This window comes from Dendropsophus ebraccatus, chromosome 3 (assembly GCF_027789765.1).
Source record: "Dendropsophus ebraccatus isolate aDenEbr1 chromosome 3, aDenEbr1.pat, whole genome shotgun sequence".
NCBI lineage: Eukaryota > Metazoa > Chordata > Amphibia > Anura > Hylidae > Dendropsophus > Dendropsophus ebraccatus.
Window position 1 is genome coordinate 200,903,570 of NC_091456.1, and position 22,482 is coordinate 200,926,051.

General features: G+C 47.7%; 1 protein-coding gene across 1 annotated transcript in view; it reads left to right on the forward strand.

Moving 5' to 3' along the window:
- The window catches only part of CA9 (carbonic anhydrase 9), a 48,281-nt gene that overhangs the window by 22,240 nt on the left and 3,559 nt on the right, over positions 1–22,482 (forward strand). The window contains exons 2-4 of the mRNA XM_069964889.1: positions 16,907–16,939; positions 21,671–21,841; positions 22,047–22,189. Of these exons, the coding sequence (XP_069820990.1) occupies positions 16,907–16,939; positions 21,671–21,841; positions 22,047–22,189 (347 nt within the window). The remainder of the gene's footprint in view (positions 1–16,906; positions 16,940–21,670; positions 21,842–22,046; positions 22,190–22,482) is intronic.

A 22,482-nucleotide genomic window follows, 5' to 3' on the forward strand; every position in this document is an offset into this window, starting at 1 on the left:
TCTTCAGTAGGCAGTATCACAGGATATGAATAGGCCCCAGCGGCGGCAGTATTCGTTGCTCCCAGGAGATACAGCATGCAAGCTGTTCACCCCTGGCTGAGAGCAATCCCCTGTAGCACTGTGAAGCTTTTAAGTTGTTGCAGGCTAATCAGGGCACACCTGATTGCAACAACCGAACTGGATCGGGGGGAAGGGAATGGCAGGTCCCACTACCAACCTACCCACCATTCCAGTAAATCCGGCCCGGAAAATGTAAAGAACAACTCAGCAGCATAACACTGCTGAGTAAGAGATCTTTCCCGGATTTACCATCTCACCGTAAGCAGTAGCCTGGGTGAGATGTACCTCCCCTCGCACACTTTACCAGTGACATGTCCACATATCCCCCCCCTCTTTTTCAGACCGGAGGGCTGAGCATTTTGTCCCCACAGACAGTGTACCCTTGATAGGGCGTCAGCATTTGCCTGTAACTTTCCTGGCCTGTGTTCCACGGTAAAATTAAAGTTTTGGAGGGACAGAAACCATCTAGTCACCCTCGCATTTTTCTCTTTATTAACCTTCATCCATGTTAGGGGGGCATGGTCGGTCACTAACTTGAACTTTCTGCCTAGCAAGTAATACCTCAGGGACTCTAGGGCCCATTTCACTGCCAGACATTCTCGCTCCACAATGGCGTAGTTTTTTTCGGCCGGGGATAGCTTCCTGCTTAAGTACATCACCGGGTGCTCCTCGCCATTCACGACCTGTGAGAGGACGGCACCTAACCCTGTGTTAGAGGCGTCTGTCTGTACTAGAAACTCTTGCCTAAAGTCAGGGGTGATTAGTACAGGTTGTTGACACAGGGCAGACTTAAGGCTTTGAAAAGCCTTCTCGGCCTCTGGAGTCCATGTCACCATTGCGGACTTACCTCCCTTTGTCAGGTCAGTTAGCGGGGCTGCAACTGTGGCAAAGTTTGGCACAAACCTACGGTAATAGCCCGTAATACCCAGGAAAGCTCTGACCTGTTTCTTTGTGAGGGGTTGAGGCCAATTCTGTATTGCCTCAATTTTATTTAGCTGTGGTTTCACTAACCCCCTTCCAATAATGTATCCCAGGTATTTGGCCTCCTCTAAGGCTAGTGCACACTTCTCTGCATTGATGGTTAACCCCGCATCACTTATGGCATCTAACACCGCCTGGACCTTACAGAGGTGACTTTCCCAATCAGGGCTAAAAATGACCACATCATCGAGGTAGGCAGCGGAGTAATCACGATGTGGTCGCAGAATCAAGTCCATCAACCTCTGAAAAGTGGCAGGGGCTCCATGTAACCCGAATGGCATCACTACATATTGGAAGAGCCCATCAGGGGTGGAGAATGCAGTCTTCTCTCTAGCCTCAGGAGTGAGGGGGATCTGCCAGTAGCCCTTAGTGAGATCGAGGGTAGTTATGTACCTGGCATTACCCATCCTTTCTACTAACTCATCTACCCTGGGCATGGGGTAGGCATCGAACTTGGAGATCTCATTTAACTTTCTAAAATCATTACAGAACCTCCAAGTTCCATTGGGCTTTGGGATTAGCACAATCAGGCTGGACCACTCGCTCTGGGACACCTCAATGACTCCTAGGTCAAGCATACGTTTTACCTCGGCTGACACCGCCTCCCTCCGTGCTTCTGGTATCCTATAGGGCTTAAGGTTTACCCTGCTTCTAGGCTCAGTTTCAATGTGATGGTGAATGAGATGCGTACGCCCTGGAAGGTCAGAAAACTTGTCTTTATTTTTCTGTAAAAACTCTTTAGTCTCCTGCTTCTGTGACACTGATAGAGTATCACCAATCCTGACCGGAGGGATTGGTTGTGACAAATTATTAATAGAGTTTGTCGCCACCAAGGATTCCCTGTCTTTCCAGGGTTTGATCAAGTTTATGTGATAAACTTGGAAAGGCTTCCTTCTACCTGGTTGGTGTACCTTGTAGTTTACCTCACTGATTTTTTCTACAATTTCATAGGGACCCTGCCACTTTGCTAAGAATTTACTTTCTACCGTGGGAACAAGTATGAGTACCCGGTCACCTGGGCTAAATGTCCTGATTCTCGCAGAACGATTGTAAATTCTGCTTTGGCCCTCTTGCGCCCTCTGGAGGTGTTCCCTTACTAGGGGCATTACAGTGGCTATACGGTCCTGCATTTGTGCTACATGCTCTATAACACTCTTGTATGGGGTGGACTCACTTTCCCATGTCTCTTTCGCTATATCCAACAAACCCCTAGGGTGACGACCATAGACCAACTCGAAGGGAGAGAACCCTGTGGACGCTTGGGGTACTTCCCTAATAGAAAACATCAGGTAAGGAAGTAAGTGATCCCAATCCCGACCATCTTTTTCCACCACTTTCTTTAACATATGTTTTAGGGTTTTATTAAACCTCTCCACTAATCCATCTGTCTGGGGATGATATACAGAGGTACGTAGGTGTGAGATTTTAAACAGTTTGCATAGCTCTTTCATTACCTTTGACACAAATGGGGTACCTTGGTCGGTCAAGATCTCCTTGGGGATCCCCACCCTGGAAAACATATAAAACAATTCCCGTGCTATTGTCTTAGAGGCAGTGTTTCTTAGGGGTACAGCCTCAGGATAGCGGGTCGCGTAGTCCAACACCACTAGAATGTACTGGTGTCCCCTTGCCGACTTTACAATGGGACCCACCAAGTCCATTGCGATCCGGTCAAAAGGTACCTCTATAATGGGGAGCGAAACCAACGGACTGCGGAAATGCGACACTGGGGCGCTAAGCTGACATGTGGGGCACGACTCACAGTATTTTTTTATGTCAGCATAAATCGCAGGCCAATAAAACCTCTGGAGGACTCTCTCCTGCGTTTTATCTGTCCCCAAGTGGCCCCCAAGGACATGATTATGGGCCATGTCGAGTACCTGACGCCGGTACGACTTAGGCACCAGAAGCTGTTCCACAACCTCGTCATTAATCTTAGTGACTCTATAGTAGAGATCGTTAGTCACAGAAAAATGTGGAAACTTTTTCTCAGCTTCTGGTTCCTGAGGTACCCCATTCATAACAGTGACCTGCTCTCTCGCATTTTTGAGAGTGGGGTCCTGCAACTGTGCAGTACCAAAATTATCCCTAGACACCTCTAAGTCGGGAACATTCTGGTCAGTGGGAGGAGCCTCTTCCTCACCAGCCAGGACCTGCAAAGGAAAAGCATCATATTCCTCCTGTACATTTTTATCATTTACCGTGGGTAATGCCATAGACTTAGGGGTCTCCTCACTCCTTTCAGGGGATTGTTGTTTTCCCCATAGAGCCCAGAACAATGGAAAATCACGCCCCAATATCACATTATGCATAAGGTTTTTAACCACACCCATTTCATATTGTACAGCGCCTAGTTCAGTCCCGACATTAGCCAGTACTATAGGGTAAACCCTTGTATCACCATGTATGCATACCACACTCATATGTCTTTTTGGCACAAAGTCCCCAGTCACCAGGCTGGCATGCACCAAGGTGACAAGGCTTCCTGAGTCCAGCAACGCCTTAACAGGGAAGTCATTGACAGTAATGTTGCAGATTTGCGGTTCAGTCTCTAGTCCAGTGACCGCAACAAAAGACGGTTCCGCAAATAGCGACTGACGCCGGCTAGCGTCACACTCCATGGGCTCAGCGGTAAGAGGGCAATGGGCAGACACATGTCCCGTCTCGTGGCATCTCCAGCACTGGATAGGGCCTGGTCTCCTTGGCAGGGAGTCCTTTTTAGGGCCACTTAGCCACCTGGGACCATCACCAGTCTTTTGCCCTTGAGACACCTCCTGAGCGCTCTTCCCTCTATCAGCACCCCTCCACACTCCCCCAATAGATGGAAGTCTCTTACCAGATGATGGCACAGATCTGGCACTCCGTGGAGGTGAAGGTGCTGCAGGAACATCACGGAGGTAGTCCTCGGTCGCCTGGAACCTCTCCACAAGGCTGACGAGTTCGTCGGCACTCCTAGGGTCACCTTGTCCTACCCAGCGTTGTAGATCAGCAGGAAGTGCACGGAGGTAGCGATCCATCACGACCCTCTCTAGGATCTGGGCAGGAGTAGAGGTGTCTGGCTCCAACCACTTTCTTGCCAAATGGATCAGGTCGTACATCTGGGACCTCGCTGACTTGTCCAGACTGTAGCTCCAGTTGCGGACCCTCCGGGCACGGACAGCAGCAGTAACTCCTAGTCGGGCGAGTATCTCTGCTTTTAGCCGAGGATAGTCTTGGACCTCTTGCTCACTGAGGTCATAATAGGCCTTTTGAGGTTCGCCTGTTAAATAAGGCGCAATCACTTCTGCCCACTCAGTGGAGGGTAACTTCTCTCTCTCAGCCACCCGCTCAAAGACAGTTAAGTAGGCCTCAATATCATCATCAGCAGTCATCTTTTGCAGCGCACGCTGCACGGCTCTTTTCACAGACAAAGTCTCTGGCGCGGCTGCGGCCACCAGCTGGGGATTAGCACCTGCAGACGCCTCCTGCTTTGCTATCAGGTGCTCAATAAGTCTCTGTTGTGCAGCCATTGTCTGTTCATGGCGCAGGTTAGCGTCTGTCAGAGCCTGTTGTTGCTGCAAACTCACTTGCATTAACTGCTTCATCATCTCCTCCATGTTGCTTGGCTGTTTTTGGAGTGAAGCAGCAGCCTTCACCCAGGACATAAGAAGTTGTAGCCAAGTTGATGCACACCGTTGCCCCTAGCAACCGTTTTGCCCGCTCCGCAGCACCAATTGTAGGGATCTTCCCGGGGGATGGTGTGGTTGGACACAGTTCAGACAGCAAACTTGGACTTATAAAAAACAACTGGGTGTTTATTAGCTGCATAAACAGTCCTCAACAGAAATGTAGCAATACCATGCTTTTCAGAACAAAACAAAACAAAAAGGTCCTTGCCGGTCTGGGCACTTACTAACACAGGTCTCCTATCTGACTCTTCAGTAGGCAGTATCACAGGATATGAATAGGCCCCAGTGGCGGCAGTATTCGTTGCTCCCAGGAGATACAGCATACAAGCTGTTCACCCCTGGCTGAGAGCAATCCCCTGTAGCACTGTGAAGCTTTTAAGTTGTTGCAGGCTAATCAGGGCACACCTGATTGCAACAACCGAACTGGATCGGGGGGGGGGAAGGGAATGGCAGGTCCCACTACCAACCTACCCACCATTCCAGTAAATCCGGCCCGGAAAATGTAAAGAACAACTCAGCAGCATAACACTGCTGAGTAAGAGATCTTTCCCGGATTTACCATCTCACCGTAAGCAGTAGCCTGGGTGAGATGTACCTCCCCTCGCACACTTTACCAGTGACATGTCCACAGTATATATATATATATATATATATATATATATATATATATATATATATATATATATATATAATAAAAATGAAAGTCTGTCTGTCTGTCCTCTATAGACTTCCAAACGCCTGAACCGTTTGACCCCAAATTTGGCCCACAGATACATTGGGTGCCCGGGAAGGTTATTGCGAAGGTCCCGTCCCCGCCAGATGTACAGGAGGGGAGGGGGAGGGGAAAGAGAGGCGCCCCATAGAGATGAATGGGAAAATCTCCTCACTGCACACACAGGTGATATAATTAGCTGCAGCAGACACGGCAGTTGGAGCCTTAGCAACCAATAGGATTACTGCTTTCATTTTCACAGGGAGCAATGGTTGCTAGGGCAGCTGCCTCACAACATCCACAGTAACAACTGGTAGACCCCCTACTCCATCTATACAGTACAGGTATACAGGACCCCCTACTCCATCTATACAGTACATGTATATACAGGACCCCCTACTCCATCTATACAGTACATGTATATACAGGACCCCCTACTCCATCTATACAGTACATGTATACAGGAGCCCCTACTCCATCTATACAGTACATGTATACAGGACCCCCTACTCCATCTATACAGTACATGTATACAGGACCCCCTACTCCATCTATACAGTACATGTATACAGGACCCCCTACTCCATCTATACAGTACAGGTATACAGGGCCCCCTACTCCATCTATACAGTACAGCTATATACAGGGCCCCCTACTCCATCTATACAGTACATGTATATACAGGACCCCCTACTCCATCTATACAGTACATGTATATACAGGACCCCCTACTCCAACTATACAGTACAGGTATATACAGGGCCCCCTACTCCATCTATACAGTACATGTATATACAGGACCCCCTACTCCATCTATACAGTACATGTATATACAGGACCCCTACTCCAACTATACAGTACAGGTATATACAGGGCCCCCTACTCCATCTATACAGTACATGTATATACAGGACCCCCTACTCCATCTATACAGTACATGTATACAAGCCCCCTACTCCATCTATACAGTACATGTATACAGGACCCCTACTCCATCTATACAGCACATGTATATACAGGACCCCCTACTCCATCTATACAGTACAGGTATACAGGGCCCCTACTCCATCTATACAGTACATGTATACAGGACCCCCTACTCCATCTATACAGTACATGTATATACAGAGCCCCCTACTCCATCTATACTGTACATGTATACAGGACCCCCTACTCCATCTATACAGTACAGGTATATACAGGACCCCCTACTCCATCTATACAGTACATGTATATACAGGACCCCCTACTCCATCTATACAGTACATGTATATACAGGACCCCCTACTCCATCTATACAGTACATGTATACAGGACCCCCTACTCCATCTATACAGTACATGTATATACAGGACCCCCTACTCCAACTATACAGTACAGGTATACAGGACCCCCTACTCCATCTATACAGTACATGTATATACAGGACCCCCTACTCCATCTATACAGTACATGTATATACAGGACCCCCTACTCCATCTATACAGTACATGTATATACAGGACCCCCTACTCCATCTATACAGTACATGTATACAAGACCCCCTACTCCATCTATACAGTACATGTATACAGGACCCCTACTCCATCTATACAGTACATGTATACAGGACCCCTACTCCATCTATACAGTACATGTATATACAGGACCCCCTACTCCATCTATACAGTACAGGTATACAGGGCCCCTACTCCATCTATACAGTACATGTATACAGGACCCCCTACTCCATCTATACAGTACATGTATATACAGAGCCCCCTACTCCATCTATACTGTACATGTATACAGGACCCCCTACTCCATCTATACAGTACAGGTATATACAGGACCCCCTACTCCATCTATACAGTACATGTATATACAGGACCCCCTACTCCAACTATACAGTACAGGTATATACAGGGCCCCCTACTCCATCTATACAGTACATGTATATACAGGACCCCCTACTCCATCTATACAGTACATGTATATACAGGACCCCTACTCCAACTATACAGTACAGGTATATACAGGGCCCCCTACTCCATCTATACAGTACATGTATATACAGGACCCCCTACTCCATCTATACAGTACATGTATACAAGCCCCCTACTCCATCTATACAGTACATGTATACAGGACCCCTACTCCATCTATACAGTACATGTATATACAGGACCCCCTACTCCATCTATACAGTACAGGTATACAGGGCCCCTACTCCATCTATACAGTACATGTATACAGGACCCCCTACTCCATCTATACAGTACAGGTATATACAGGACCCCCTACTCCATCTATACAGTACATGTATATACAGGACCCCCTACTCCATCTATACAGTACATGTATATACAGGACCCCCTACTCCATCTATACAGTACATGTATACAGGACCCCCTACTCCATCTATACAGTACATGTATATACAGGACCCCCTACTCCAACTATACAGTACAGGTATACAGGACCCCCTACTCCATCTATACAGTACATGTATGTACAGGACCCCCTACTCCATCTATACAGTACATGTATATACAGGACCCCCTACTCCATCTATACAGTACATGTATATACAGGACCCCCTACTCCATCTATACAGTACATGTATACAAGACCCCCTACTCCATCTATACAGTACATGTATACAGGACCCCTACTCCATATATACAGTACATGTATATACAGGACCCCCTACTCCATCTATACAGTACAGGTATACAGGGCCCCTACTCCATCTATACAGTACATGTATACAGGACCCCCTACTCCATCTATACAGTACATGTATATACAGAGCCCCCTACTCCATCTATACAGTACATGTATACAGGACCCCCTACTCCATCTATACAGTACAGGTATATACAGGACCCCCTACTCCATCTATACAGTACATGTATATACAGGACCCCCTACTCCATCTATACAGTACATGTATATACAGGACCCCCTACTCCATCTATACAGTACATGTATACAGGACCCCCTACTCCATCTATACAGTACATGTATACAGGACCCCCTACTCCATCTATACAGTACATGTATATACAGGGCCCCCTACTCCATCTATACAGTACATGTATACAGGACCCCCTACTCCATCTATACAGTACATGTATACAGGACCCCCTACTCCATCTATACAGTACATGTATACAGGACCCCCTACTCCATCTATACAGTACATGTATACAGGACCCCCTACTCCATCTATACAGTACATGTATACAGGACCCCCTACTCCATCTATACAGTACATGTATACAGGACCCCCTACTCCATCTATACAGTACATGTATATACAGGACCCCCTACTCCATCTATACAGTACATATATACAGGACCCCCTACTCCATCCATACAGTACATGTATATACAGGACCCCCTACTCCATCTATACAGTACATGTATACAGGACCCCCTACTCCATCCATACAGTACATGTATATACAGGACCCCCTACTCCATCCATACAGTACATGTATACAGGACCCCCTACTCCATCTATACAGTACATGTATACAGGACCCCCTACTCCATCTATACAGTACATGTATACAGGACCCCCTACTCCATCTATACAGTACATGTATACAGGACCCCCTACTCCATCTATACAGTACATGTATATACAGGACCCCCTACTCCATCTATACAGTACATGTATACAGGACCCCCTACTCCATCTATACAGTACATGTATATACAGGACCCCCTACTCCATCTATAACAACTCCATACCAGACCTGACCAATACCGCCATACTGTGACTGGATAACACCGCCACACCAGACCTGACCAATACCACCATACTGTGACTGGATAATACTGCCACACCAGACCTGACCAATACCGCCATACTGTGACTGGACAACACCGCCATACCAGTCCTTACCAATACGGCCACACTGTGACTAAATAACACCGCCATACCACACCTGACCAATACGGCCATACTGTGCTGGATAACACTGCCACACCACACCTGACCAATACGGCCACACTGTGACTGGATAACACTGCTACACCACACCTGACCAATACGGCCACACTGTGACTGGATAACACCGCCATACCAGACCTGACCAATACCGCCATACTGTGACTGGATAACACTGCCACACCAGACCTGACCAATACCGCCATACTGTGACTGGATAACACTGCTACACCACACCTGACCAATACGGCCACACTGTGACTGGATAACACCGCCATACCAGACCTGACCAATACCGCCATACTGTGACTGGATAACACCAACACACCAGAGCTGACCAATACCGCCATACTGTGACTGGATAACACTGCCATACCAGACCTGACCAATACTGACACACTGTGACTGGATAACACTGCCACACCAGACCTGACCAATACCGCCATACTGTGACTGGATAACACCGCCACACCAGACCTGACCAATGCCACCATACTGTGACTGGATAACACCGCCACACCAGACCTGACCAATACCACCATACTGTGACTGGATAACACCACTATACCAGACCTGACCAATACCGCCATACTGTGACTGGATAACACTGTCATACCAGACCTGACCAATACCGCCATACTGTGACTGGATAACACCGCCACACCAGACCTGACCAATACCGCCACACCAGACCTGACCAATGCCACCATACTGTGACTGGATAACACTGCCACAGCACCTCCACCAACTCTATACTACAGGTATACAGAACCCCCGAACTATATACTTCAGGTATACAAGACCTCCACCAACTCTATACTACAGGTATACAGCACCTCCACCAACTCTATACTACAGGTATACAGGACCCTCTATACACACTGACACTTTATACCCGGGCAGCGCCGTGTACATTTTCTAGTACAGTGGTACCTTGGTTTAAGAGTAACTTGGTTTAAGAGCTCACATTTTTTAAAAATTGTGACTTGGTGCAAGAGCATTGCTTTGGTTTAAGAGCTCCCTGTACTGGGTGGGAGGGGGAGTGGGGGAGGGGCATGGTCTGCATAGCGGGGTCTACAGCAGATCCACTTCAGGCTGGGGCTTACATCAGGGGACAGGACTGTGGGGGTAATCTCTCCATAGCTGTGACCCCTCTCTCCCCGGACAGGAGCGCTGCATGTATGTGCCCACATCTCCCTGCTCATTCCTTCCTGCTCCCTGCAGTCTCTCTCCGCCCTTGTGTTTCCCATCCTCTCTATTACTGTACAGTAACTTATATATCACAGATTCTGCTGCTTCTCATTGTTTCATCTGTTTTCCATCTTATTCAGAATAATAATCAGTATATTTGGGTGTGGAACCAATTGTCTGCATTTCTATAATTTCTTATGGGGAAATTTGCTTTAGTTTAAGAGTGGATTTGGATTACAAGCGCCGCCCCGGAACGAATTATGCTCATAATCCAAGGCACCACTGTATATATATAAAATTAAAAATAAATGTGACTTCCCTGACCAGGTCTACAGATCCGGATATTAATCTTATACCGGTATAATCCAGTTAATGAGCCAAGAGAAATCCAATTATACTGGAGATTACCGGCTAATAATCCCCTCACATTCCTGACTACCAGGGAGCGTACAGTGTACCATCACTCCCATCCTCCTCCCTGACCCCAGGAGCTGACACTCTAATCTCCTATCACACACAGTGTACCATCACTCCCATCATCCTCCTCCCTGACCCCAGGAGCTGACACTCTAATCTCCTATCACACACAGTGTACCATCACTCCCATCCTCCTCCCTGACCCCAGGAGCTGACACTCTAATCTCCTATCACACACAGTGTACCATCACTCCCATCCTCCTCCCTGACCCCAGGAGCTGACACTCTAATCTCCTATCACACAGTGTATCATCACTCCCATCATCCTCCCTGACCCCAGGAGCTGACACTCTAATCTCCTATCACACACAGTGTACCATCACTCCCATCCTCCTCCCTGACCCCAGGAGCTGACACTCTAATCTCCTATCACACAGTGTATCATCACTCCCATCCTCCTCCCTGACCCCAGGAGCTGACACTCTAATCTCCTATCACACACAGTGTATCATCACTCCCATCATCCTCCCTGACCCCAGGAGCTGACACTCTAATCTCCTATCACACAGTGTATCATCACTCCCATCATCCTCCCTGACCCCAGGAGCTGACACTCTAATCTCCTATCACACACAGTGTATCATCACTCCCATCATCCTCCCTGACCCCAGGAGCTGACACTCTAATCTCCTATCACACACAGTGTATCATCACTCCCATCATCCTCCCTGACCCCAGGAGCTGACACTCTAATCTCCTATCACACACAGTGTACCATCACTCCCATCATCCTCCTCCCTGACCCCAGGAGCTGACACTCTAATCTCCTATCACACACAGTGTATCATCACTCCCATCATCCTCCCTGACCCCAGGAGCTGACACTCTAATCTCCTATCACACACAGTGTATCATCACTCCCATCATCCTCCTCCCTGACCCCAGGAGCTGACACTCTAATCTCCTATCACAGTGTATCATCACTCCCATCATCCTCCCTGACCCCAGGAGCTGACACTCTAATCTCCTATCACACACAGTGTATCATCACTCCCATCATCCTCCTCCCTGACCCCAGGAGCTGACACTCTAATCTCCTATCACACACAGTGTATCATCACTCCCATCCTCCTCCCTGACCCCAGGATCTGACACTCTAATCTCCTATCACACACAGTGTATCATCACTCCCATCATCCTCCCTGACCCCAGGAGCTGACACTCTAATCTCCTATCACACACAGTGTATCATCACTCCCATCCTCCTCCCTGACCCCAGGAGCTGACACTCTAATCTCCTATCACACACAGTGTATCATCACTCCCATCCTCCTCCCTGACCCCAGGAGCTGACACTCTAATCTCCTATCACACACAGTGTATCATCACTCCCATCATCCTCCCTGACCCCAGGAGCTGACACTCTAATCTCCTATCACACACAGTGTATCATCACTCCCATCATCCTCCCTGACCCCAGGAGCTGACACTCTAATCTCCTATCACACACAGTGTATCATCACTCCCATCATCCTCCTTGACCCCAGGAGCTGACACTCTAATCTCCTATCACACACAGTGTATCATCACTCCCATCATCCTCCCTGACCCCAGGAGCTGACACTCTAATCTCCTATCACACACAGTGTACCATCACTCCCATCCTCCCTGACCCCAGGAGCTGACACTCTAATCTCCTATCACACACAGTGTACCATCACTCCCATCCTCCCTGACCCCAGGAGCTGACACTCTAATCTCCTATCACACACAGTGTATCATCACTCCCATCATCCTCCCTGACCCCAGGAGCTGACACTCTAATCTCCTATCACACACAGTGTACCATCACTCCCATCATCCTCCTCCCTGACCCCAGGAGCTGACACTCTAATCTCCTATCACACACAGTGTATCATCACTCCCATCATCCTCCCTGACCCCAGGAGCTGACACTCTAATCTCCTATCACACACAGTGTATCATCACTCCCGTCATCCCTGACCCCAGGAGCTGACACTCTAATCTCCTATCACACACAGTGTATCATCACTCCCATCATCCCTGACCCCAGGAGCTGACACTCTAATCTCCTATCACACACAGTGTATCATCACTCCCATCATCCCTGACCCCAGGAGCTGACACTCTAATCTCCTATCACACACAGTGTATCATCACTCCCATCCTCCTCTCTGACCCCAGGAGCTGACACTCTAATCTCCTATCACACACAGTGTATCATCACTCCCATCCTCCTCCCTGACCCCAGGAGCTGACACTCTAATCTCCTATCACACACAGTGTATCATCACTCCCATCCTCCCTGACCCCAGGAGCTGACACTCTAATCTCCTATCACACACAGTGTATCATCACTCCCATCATCCTCCCTGACCCCAGGAGCTGACACTCTAATCTCCTATCACACACAGTGTATCATCACTCCCATCATCCTCCCTGACTCCAGGAGCTGACACTCTAATCTCCTATCACACACAGTGTACCATCACTCCCATCATCCCTGACCCCAGGAGCTGACACTCTAATCTCCTATCACACACAGTGTATCATCACTCCCGTCATCCCTGACCCCAGGAGCTGACACTCTACTCTCCTATCACACACAGTGTATCATCACTCCCATCATCCTCCTCCCTGACCCCAGGAGCTGACACTCTAATCTCCTATCACACACAGTGTATCATCACTCCCATCATCCTCCTCCCTGACCCCAGGAGCTGACACTCTAATCTCCTATCACACACAGTGTATCATCACTCCCATCATCCCTGACCCCAGGAGCTGACACTCTAATCTCCTATCACACACAGTGTATCATCACTCCCATCATCCCCCCTGACCCCAGGAGCTGACACTCTAATCTCCTATCACACACAGTGTACCATCACTCCCATCCTCCTCCCTGACCCCAGGAGCTGACACTCTAATCTCCTATCACACACAGTGTATCATCACTCCCATCATCCTCCTCCCTGACCCCAGGAGCTGACACTCTAATCTCCTATCACACACAGTGTATCATCACTCCCATCATCCCCCCTGACCCCAGGAGCTGACACTCTAATCTCCTATCACACACAGTGTACCATCACTCCCATCCTCCTCCCTGACCCCAGGAGCTGACACTCTAATCTCCTATCACACACAGTGTATCATCACTCCCATCATCCTCCTCCCTGACCCCAGGAGCTGACACTCTAATCTCCTATCACACACAGTGTACCATCACTCCCATCATCCCTGACCCCAGGAGCTGACACTCTAATCTCCTATCACACACAGTGTATCATCACTCCCATCATCCTCCTCCCTGACCCCAGGAGCTGACACTCTAATCTCCTATCACACACAGTGTATCATCACTCCCATCATCCTCCCTGACCCCAGGAGCTGACACTCTAATCTCCTATCACACACAGTGTACCATCACTCCCATCATCCTCCCTGACCCCAGGAGCTGACACTCTAATCTCCTATCACACACAGTGTACCATCACTCCCATCCTCCCTGACCCCAGGAGCTGACACTCTAATCTCCTATCACACACAGTGTATCATCACTCCCATCATCCCCCCTGACCCCAGGAGCTGACACTCTAATCTCCTATCACACACAGTGTACCATCACTCCCATCCTCCTCCCTGACCCCAGGAGCTGACACTCTAATCTCCTATCACACACAGTGTATCATCACTCCCATCATCCTCCTCCCTGACCCCAGGAGCTGACACTCTAATCTCCTATCACACACAGTGTATCATCACTCCCATCATCCTCCCTGACCCCAGGAGCTGACACTCTAATCTCCTATCACACACAGTGTATCATCACTCCCATCATCCTCCCTGACCCCAGGAGCTGACACTCTAATCTCCTATCACACACAGTGTATCATCACTCCCATCATCCTCCCTGACCCCAGGAGCTGACACTCTAATCTCCTATCACACACAGTGTACCATCACTCCCATCATCCTCCCTGACCTCAGGAGCTGACACTCTAATCTCCTATCACACACAGTGTATCATCACTCCCATCCTCCTCCCTGACCCCAGGAGCTGACACTCTAATCTCCTATCACACACAGTGTATCATCACTCCCATCATCATCCCTGACCCCAGCAGCTGACACTCTAATCTCCTATCACACACAGTGTATCATCACTCCCATCATCCTCCCTGACCCCAGGAGCTGACACTCTAATCTCCTATCACACACAGTGTATCATCACTCCCATCCTCCTCCCTGACCCCAGGAGCTGACACTCTAATCTCCTATCACACACAGTGTATCATCACTCCCATCATCATCCCTGACCCCAGCAGCTGACACTCTAATCTCCTATCACACACAGTGTATCATCACTCCCATCATCCTCCCTGACCCCAGGAGCTGACACTCTAATCTCCTATCACACACAGTGTATCATCACTCCCATCCTCCTCCCTGACCCCAGCAGCTGACACTCTAATCTCCTATCACACACAGTGTATCATCACTCCCATCATCCTCCCTGACCCCAGGAGCTGACACTCTAATCTCCTATCACACACAGTGTATCATCACTCCCATCATCCTCCCTGACCCCAGGAGCTGACACTCTAATCTCCTATCACACACAGTGTATCATCACTCCCATCATCCTCCCTGACCCCAGGAGCTGACACTCTAATCTCCTATCACACAGTGTACCATCACTCCCATCATCCCCCCTGACCCCAGGAGCTGACACTCTAATCTCCTATCACACACAGTGTATCATCACTCCCATCCTCCTCTCTGACCCCAGGAGCTGACACTCTAATCTCCTATCACACACAGTGTATCATCACTCCCATCATCCTCCCTGACCCCAGGAGCTGACACTCTAATCTCCTATCACACAGTGTATCATCACTCCCATCCTCCCTGACCCCAGGAGCTGACACTCTAATCTCCTATCACACAGTGTACCATCACTCCCATCATCCTCCCTGACCCCAGGAGCTGACACTCTAATCTCCTATCACACGCAGTGTATCATCACTCCCATCATCCTCCTCCCTGACCCCAGGAGCTGACACTCTAATCTCCTATCACACACAGTGTATCATCACTCCCATCATCCTCCCTGACCCCAGGAGCTGACACTCTAAGCTCCTATCACACACAGTGTATCATCACTCCCATCATCCTCCCTGACCCCAGGAGCTGACACTCTAATCTCCTATCACACACAGTGTATCATCACTCCCATCCTCCCTGACCCCAGGAGCTGACACTCTAATCTCCTATCACACACAGTGTATCATCACTCCCATCCTCCTCCCTGACCCCAGGAGCTGACACTCTAATCTCCTATCACACACAGTGTATCATCACTCCCATCATCCTCCTCCCTGACCCCAGGAGCTGACACTCTAATCTCCTATCACACACAGTGTACCATCACTCCCATCCTCCTCCCTGACCCCAGGAGCTGACACTCTAATCTCCTATCACACACAGTGTATCATCACTCCCATCATCCTCCCTGACCCCAGGAGCTGACACTCTAATCTCCTATCACACACAGTGTATCATCACTCCCATCATCCTCCTCCCTGACCCCAGGAGCTGACACTCTAATCTCCTATCACACACAGTGTATCATCACTCCCATTATCCTCCCTGACCCCAGGAGCTGACACTCTAATCTCCTATCACACACAGTGTATCATCACTCCCATCCTCCTCCCTGACCCCAGGAGCTGACACTCTAATCTCCTATCACACACAGTGTATCATCACTCCCATCATCCTCCTCCCTGACCCCAGGAGCTGACACTCTAATCTCCTATCACACACAGTGTATCATCACTCCCATCTGCTCCTGTTATACTCTCTAGCTCACCTCTCAGCTACTGACTGATCCTATATTCTGTATTACAGGTCCCGGTCATCATCATCACTGGAGCTACACAGGTGAGAAGATGATATCTGCCCCAATATAACCTGCTGATACCTGCGGTATATAATATAGGAGGGGTGGATATATAGCGGTATATAATATAGGAGGGGAGGATATATGGCGGTATATAATAATATAGGAGGGGAAGGATACATGGCGGTATATAATAATATAGGAGGGGAGGATACATGGCGGTATATAATATAGGAGGGGAGGATATATGGCGGTATATAATAATATAGGAGGGGAGGATACATGGCGGTATATAATAATATAGGAGGGGTGGATATATGGCGGTATATAATAATATAGGAGGGTAGGATACTTGGCGGTATATAATAATATAGGAGGGGAGGATACATGGCGGTATATAATATAGGAGGGGAGGATATATGGCGGTATATAATAATATAGGAGGGGAGGATATATAGCGGTATATAATAATATAGGAGGGGTGGATATATGGCGGTATATAATAATATAGGAGGGGTGGATATATGGCGGTATATAATAATATAGGAGGGGTGGATATATGGCGGTATATAATAATATAGGAGGGGTGGATATATGGCGGTATATAATAATATAGGAGGGGAGGATATATGGCGGTATATAATAATATAGGAGGGGAGGATATATAGCGGTATATAATAATATAGGAGGGGAGGATATATAGCGGTATATAATAATATAGGAGGGGAGGATACATGGCGGTATATAATATAGGAGGGGAGGATATATGGCGGTATATAATAATATAGGAGGGGAGGATATATAGCGGTATATAATAATATAGGAGGGGTGGATATATGGCGGTATATAATAATATAGGAGGGGTGGATATATGGCGGTATATAATAATATAGGAGGGGAGGATATATAGCGGTATATAATAATATAGGAGGGGTGGATATATGGCGGTATATAATAATTTAGGAGGGGAGGATACTTGGCGGTATATAATAATATAGGTGGGGGAGGATATATAGTGGTATATAATAATATAGGAGGGGAGGATACATGGCGGTATATATCAGTGGCGGTCTGGATCTGTCGGCAGCGCTGAGCTCCTCAGGTTATTACTTTATGTTCTTCTCTCTTTTATAGTCATTAATCATTTACCAGGGATGGGTGATATCTGCCGGCCGTTGGGTTAATGAGTGACGAGTAACAATAGTGCGGGAGACCTGAGAGGAGAACACACCCTCCGCAGTATAAACATGGCGACACACCCTGCACTCCATCACCTGGGAGCACAGTGCAGGGGATCGGGAGGAGACTATAACTCCCATCATATCCAGATCTGATCTATAGTCACCCATCATTTATCAGCTACATCCTATCAGTATCTGATCTATAGTCACCCATCATTTATCAGCTACATCCTATCAGTATCTGATCTATAGTCACCCATCACTTATCAGCTTTATCCTATCAGTATCTGACCTATACACATCACTTATCAGCTTCATCCTATCAGTATCTGACCTATAGTCACCCATCATTTATCAGCTTCATCCTATCAGTATCTGACCTATAGTCACCCATCACTTATCAGCTTCATCCTATCAGTATCTGACCTATAGACATCATTTATCAGCTTCATCCTATCAGTATCTGACCTATACACATCATTTATCAGCTTCATCCTATCAGTATCTGACCTATAGTCACCCATCACTTATCAGCTTCATCCTATCAGTATCTGACCTATACACCATCACTTATCAGCTTCATCCTATCAGTATCTGACCTATAGACACTGATCACTTATCAGCTTCATCCTATCAGTATCTGACCTATAGACACTGATCACTTATCAGCTTCATCCTATCAGTATCTGACCTATTGTCACCCATCACTTATCAGCTTCATCCTATCAGTATCTGACCTATACACATCACTTATCAGCTTCATCCTATCAGTATCTGACCTATAGTCACCCATCACTTATCAGCTTCATCCTATCAGTATCTGACCTATAGTCACCCATCACTTATCAGCTTCATCCTATCAGTATCTGACCTATAGACATCACTTATCAGCTTCATCCTATCAGTATCTGACCTATAGACATCACTTATCAGCTTCATCCTATCAGTATCTGACCTATAGACATCACTTATCAGCTTCATCCTATCAGTATCTGACCTATAGTCACCCATCACTTATCAGCTTCATCCTATCAGTATCTGACCTATAGTCACCCATCACTTATCAGCTTCATCCTATCAGTATCTGACCTATAGTCACCCATCACTTATCAGCTTCATCCTATCAGTATCTGACCTATACACATCACTTATCAGCTTCATCCTATCAGTATCTGACCTATAGTCACCCATCACTTATCAGCTTCATCCTATCAGTATCTGACCTATAGTCACCCATCACTAATCAGCTTCATCCTATCAGTATCTGACCTATAGTCACCCATCACTTATCAGCTTCATCCTATCAGTATCTGACCTATACACATCACTTATCAGCTTCATCCTATCAGTATCTGACCTATAGACACCCATCACTTATCAGCTTCATCCTATCAGTATCTGACCTATAGTCACCCATCACTTATCAGCTTCATCCTATCAGTATCTGACCTATAGACACATCACTTATCAGCTTCATCCTATCAGTATCTGACCTATAGTCACCCATCACTTATCAGCTTCATCCTATCAGTATCTGACCTATAGTCACCCATCACTTATCAGCTTCATCCTATCAGTATCTGACCTATAGTCACCCATCACTTATCAGCTTCATCCTATCAGTATCTGACCTATAGACACCCATCACTAATCAGCTTCATCCTATCAGTATCTGACCTATAGTCACATCACTTATCAGCTTCATCCTATCATTACCTGACCTATAGTCACCCATCACTTATCAGCTTCATCCTATCAGTATCTGACCTATAGTCACCCATCACTTATCAGCTTCATCCTATCAGTATCTGACCTATAGACACCCATCACTAATCAGCTTCATCCTATCAGTATCTGACCTATAGTCACATCACTAATCAGCTTCATCCTATCAGTATCTGACCTATAGACATATCACTTATCAGTTTCATCCTATCAGTATCTGACCTATAGACATCACTTATCAGCTTCATCCTATCAGTATCTGACCTATACACATCACTTATCAGCTTCATCCTATCAGTATCTGACCTATAGTCACCCATCACTTATCAGCTTCATCCTATCAGTATCTGACCTATAGTCACCCATTACTTATCAGCTTCATCCTATCAGTATCTGACCTATACACATCACTTATCAGCTTCATCCTATCAGTATCTGACCTATAGTCACCCATCACTTATCAGCTTCATCCTATCAGTATCTGACCTATAGTCACCCATCACTTATCAGCTTCATCCTATCAGTATCTGACCTATAGTCACCCATCACTTATCAGCTTCATCCTATCAGTATCTGACCTATAGACACTGATCCCTTATCAGCTTCATCCTATCAGTATCTGACCTATAGTCACCCATCACTAATCAGCTTCATCCTATCAGTATCTGACCTATAGTCACCCATCACTTATCAGCTTCATCCTATCAGTATCTGACCTATAGTCACCCATCACTAATCAGCTTCATCCTATCAGTATCTGACCTATAGTCACCCATCACTTATCACTATTCATCCTATCAGTATCTGACCTATACACATCACTAATCTGCTTCATCCTATCAGTATCTGACCTATAGTCACATCACTAATCAGCTTCATCCTATCAGTATCTGACCTATAGACATATCACTTATCAGTTTCATCCTATCAGTATCTGACCTATAGTCACCCATCACTTATCAGCTTCATCCTATCAGTATCTGACCTATAGTCACCCATCGCTTATCAGCTTCATCCTATCAGTATCTGACCTATACACATCACTTATCAGCTTCATCCTATCAGTATCTGACCTATAGACACATCACTTATCAGCTTCATCCTATCAGTATCTGACCTATAGACACCCATCACTTATCAGCTTCATCCTATCAGTATCTGACCTATACACATCACTTATCAGCTTCATCCTATCAGTATCTGACCTATAGTCACCCATCACTTATCAGCTTCATCCTATCAGTATCTGACCTATAGTCACCCATCACTTATCAGCTTCATCCTATGTGAGTTTTGGGATTGGTTTTCCTTGAAATTTAAGATCAGGGTGCAGTGATATCTGGGATCGGGGCGCGGTGACATCGGGGTGCGTTGAGTTTGGGGATCGGGTTGCGGTGAGTTTGGGGATCGGGGTGCGGTGATTTCGGAGAAAGGTGTGCGGTGAGTTTGGGGATCGGGGTGCGTTGTTATCGGAGTGCAGTGATATCGGGGATCGGCGTGCGGTGACATCGGGGTGTGGTGAGTTTGGGGATCAGGGTGCAGTAAGTTTGGGGATTGGTGTGTGGTGATATCGGGGTGCGGTAAGTTTGGGGATTGGTGTGTGGTGATATCGGGGTGCAGTGATATCGGGGTGCAGTGATATCGGGGTGCAGTGATATCGGGGATCGGGGTGCGGTGACATCGGGGTGTGGCGAGTTTGGGGATCAGGGTGCAGTAAGTTTGGGGATCGGGGTGCAGTGATATCGGGGTGCGGTGAGTTTGGGGATTGGTGTGCGGTGAGTTTGGGGGCGCAGTGATATTTGGGGCCGGCTTACTTGGGGGTCCCTGAAGGTAGTGACCGTCCTCCTTGTTCGCTTGGTGTTGCAGACATATTGGAGTGGGACACGGATTATCCTGACTGTGGAGGGGCGGCTCAGTCCCCCATTAATGTGGACACACAGAACACGACCTTTGACCCTCAGCTGAGGCCCATCCAGCTCTCTGGTTACGACCTGGCACCTGGAGAAACCTTGGAGTTGGAAAATAACAAACATACCGGTGAGTGGACGGCCAATCAGATATCAGCAATTATTGGGGGGGAGGGGGGTCACTGATCACTTGCAGCTTCTAGTCCTGACTGGTACAAGGCCCCGAGATGCCGGCTATATCCTATATTACTATGATGATGCCAGAGACCCCCCCCCATCCGTTCCTGTGGGGTCTCCGCAGATATCACAGGTGGTCTCTCTGTCTCGGTTCACAGTGGTTTTGAAGTTACCGGACAGCCTGAAGATAGTCGGGGGTCTCCCCCACATTTACCGAGCAGCACAGCTCCATTTCCACTGGGGGTCAGACAGCAGCCCGGGGTCCGAGCACATGGTGAACGGACATCGATTCCCCGGAGAGGTGAGTAGTGCCAGAGTGCAGACTACAACGTCCATCACATCCAATAGTGGCCAACCACCATAGCCGGTAAAGGCCTACTCCTCAATGACCCGCCAGTGTACAGTCCGGCCCTTGCTGACCACCCGCCAGTGTACAGTCTAGACCTCGCTGACCACCCGCCAGTGTACAGTCTAGACCTCGCTGACCGCCTGCCAGTGTACAGTCTAGACCTCGCTGACCACCCGCCAGTGTACAGTCTAGACCTCGCTGACCACCCGCCAGTGTACAGTCTAGACCTCGCTGACCGCCTGCCA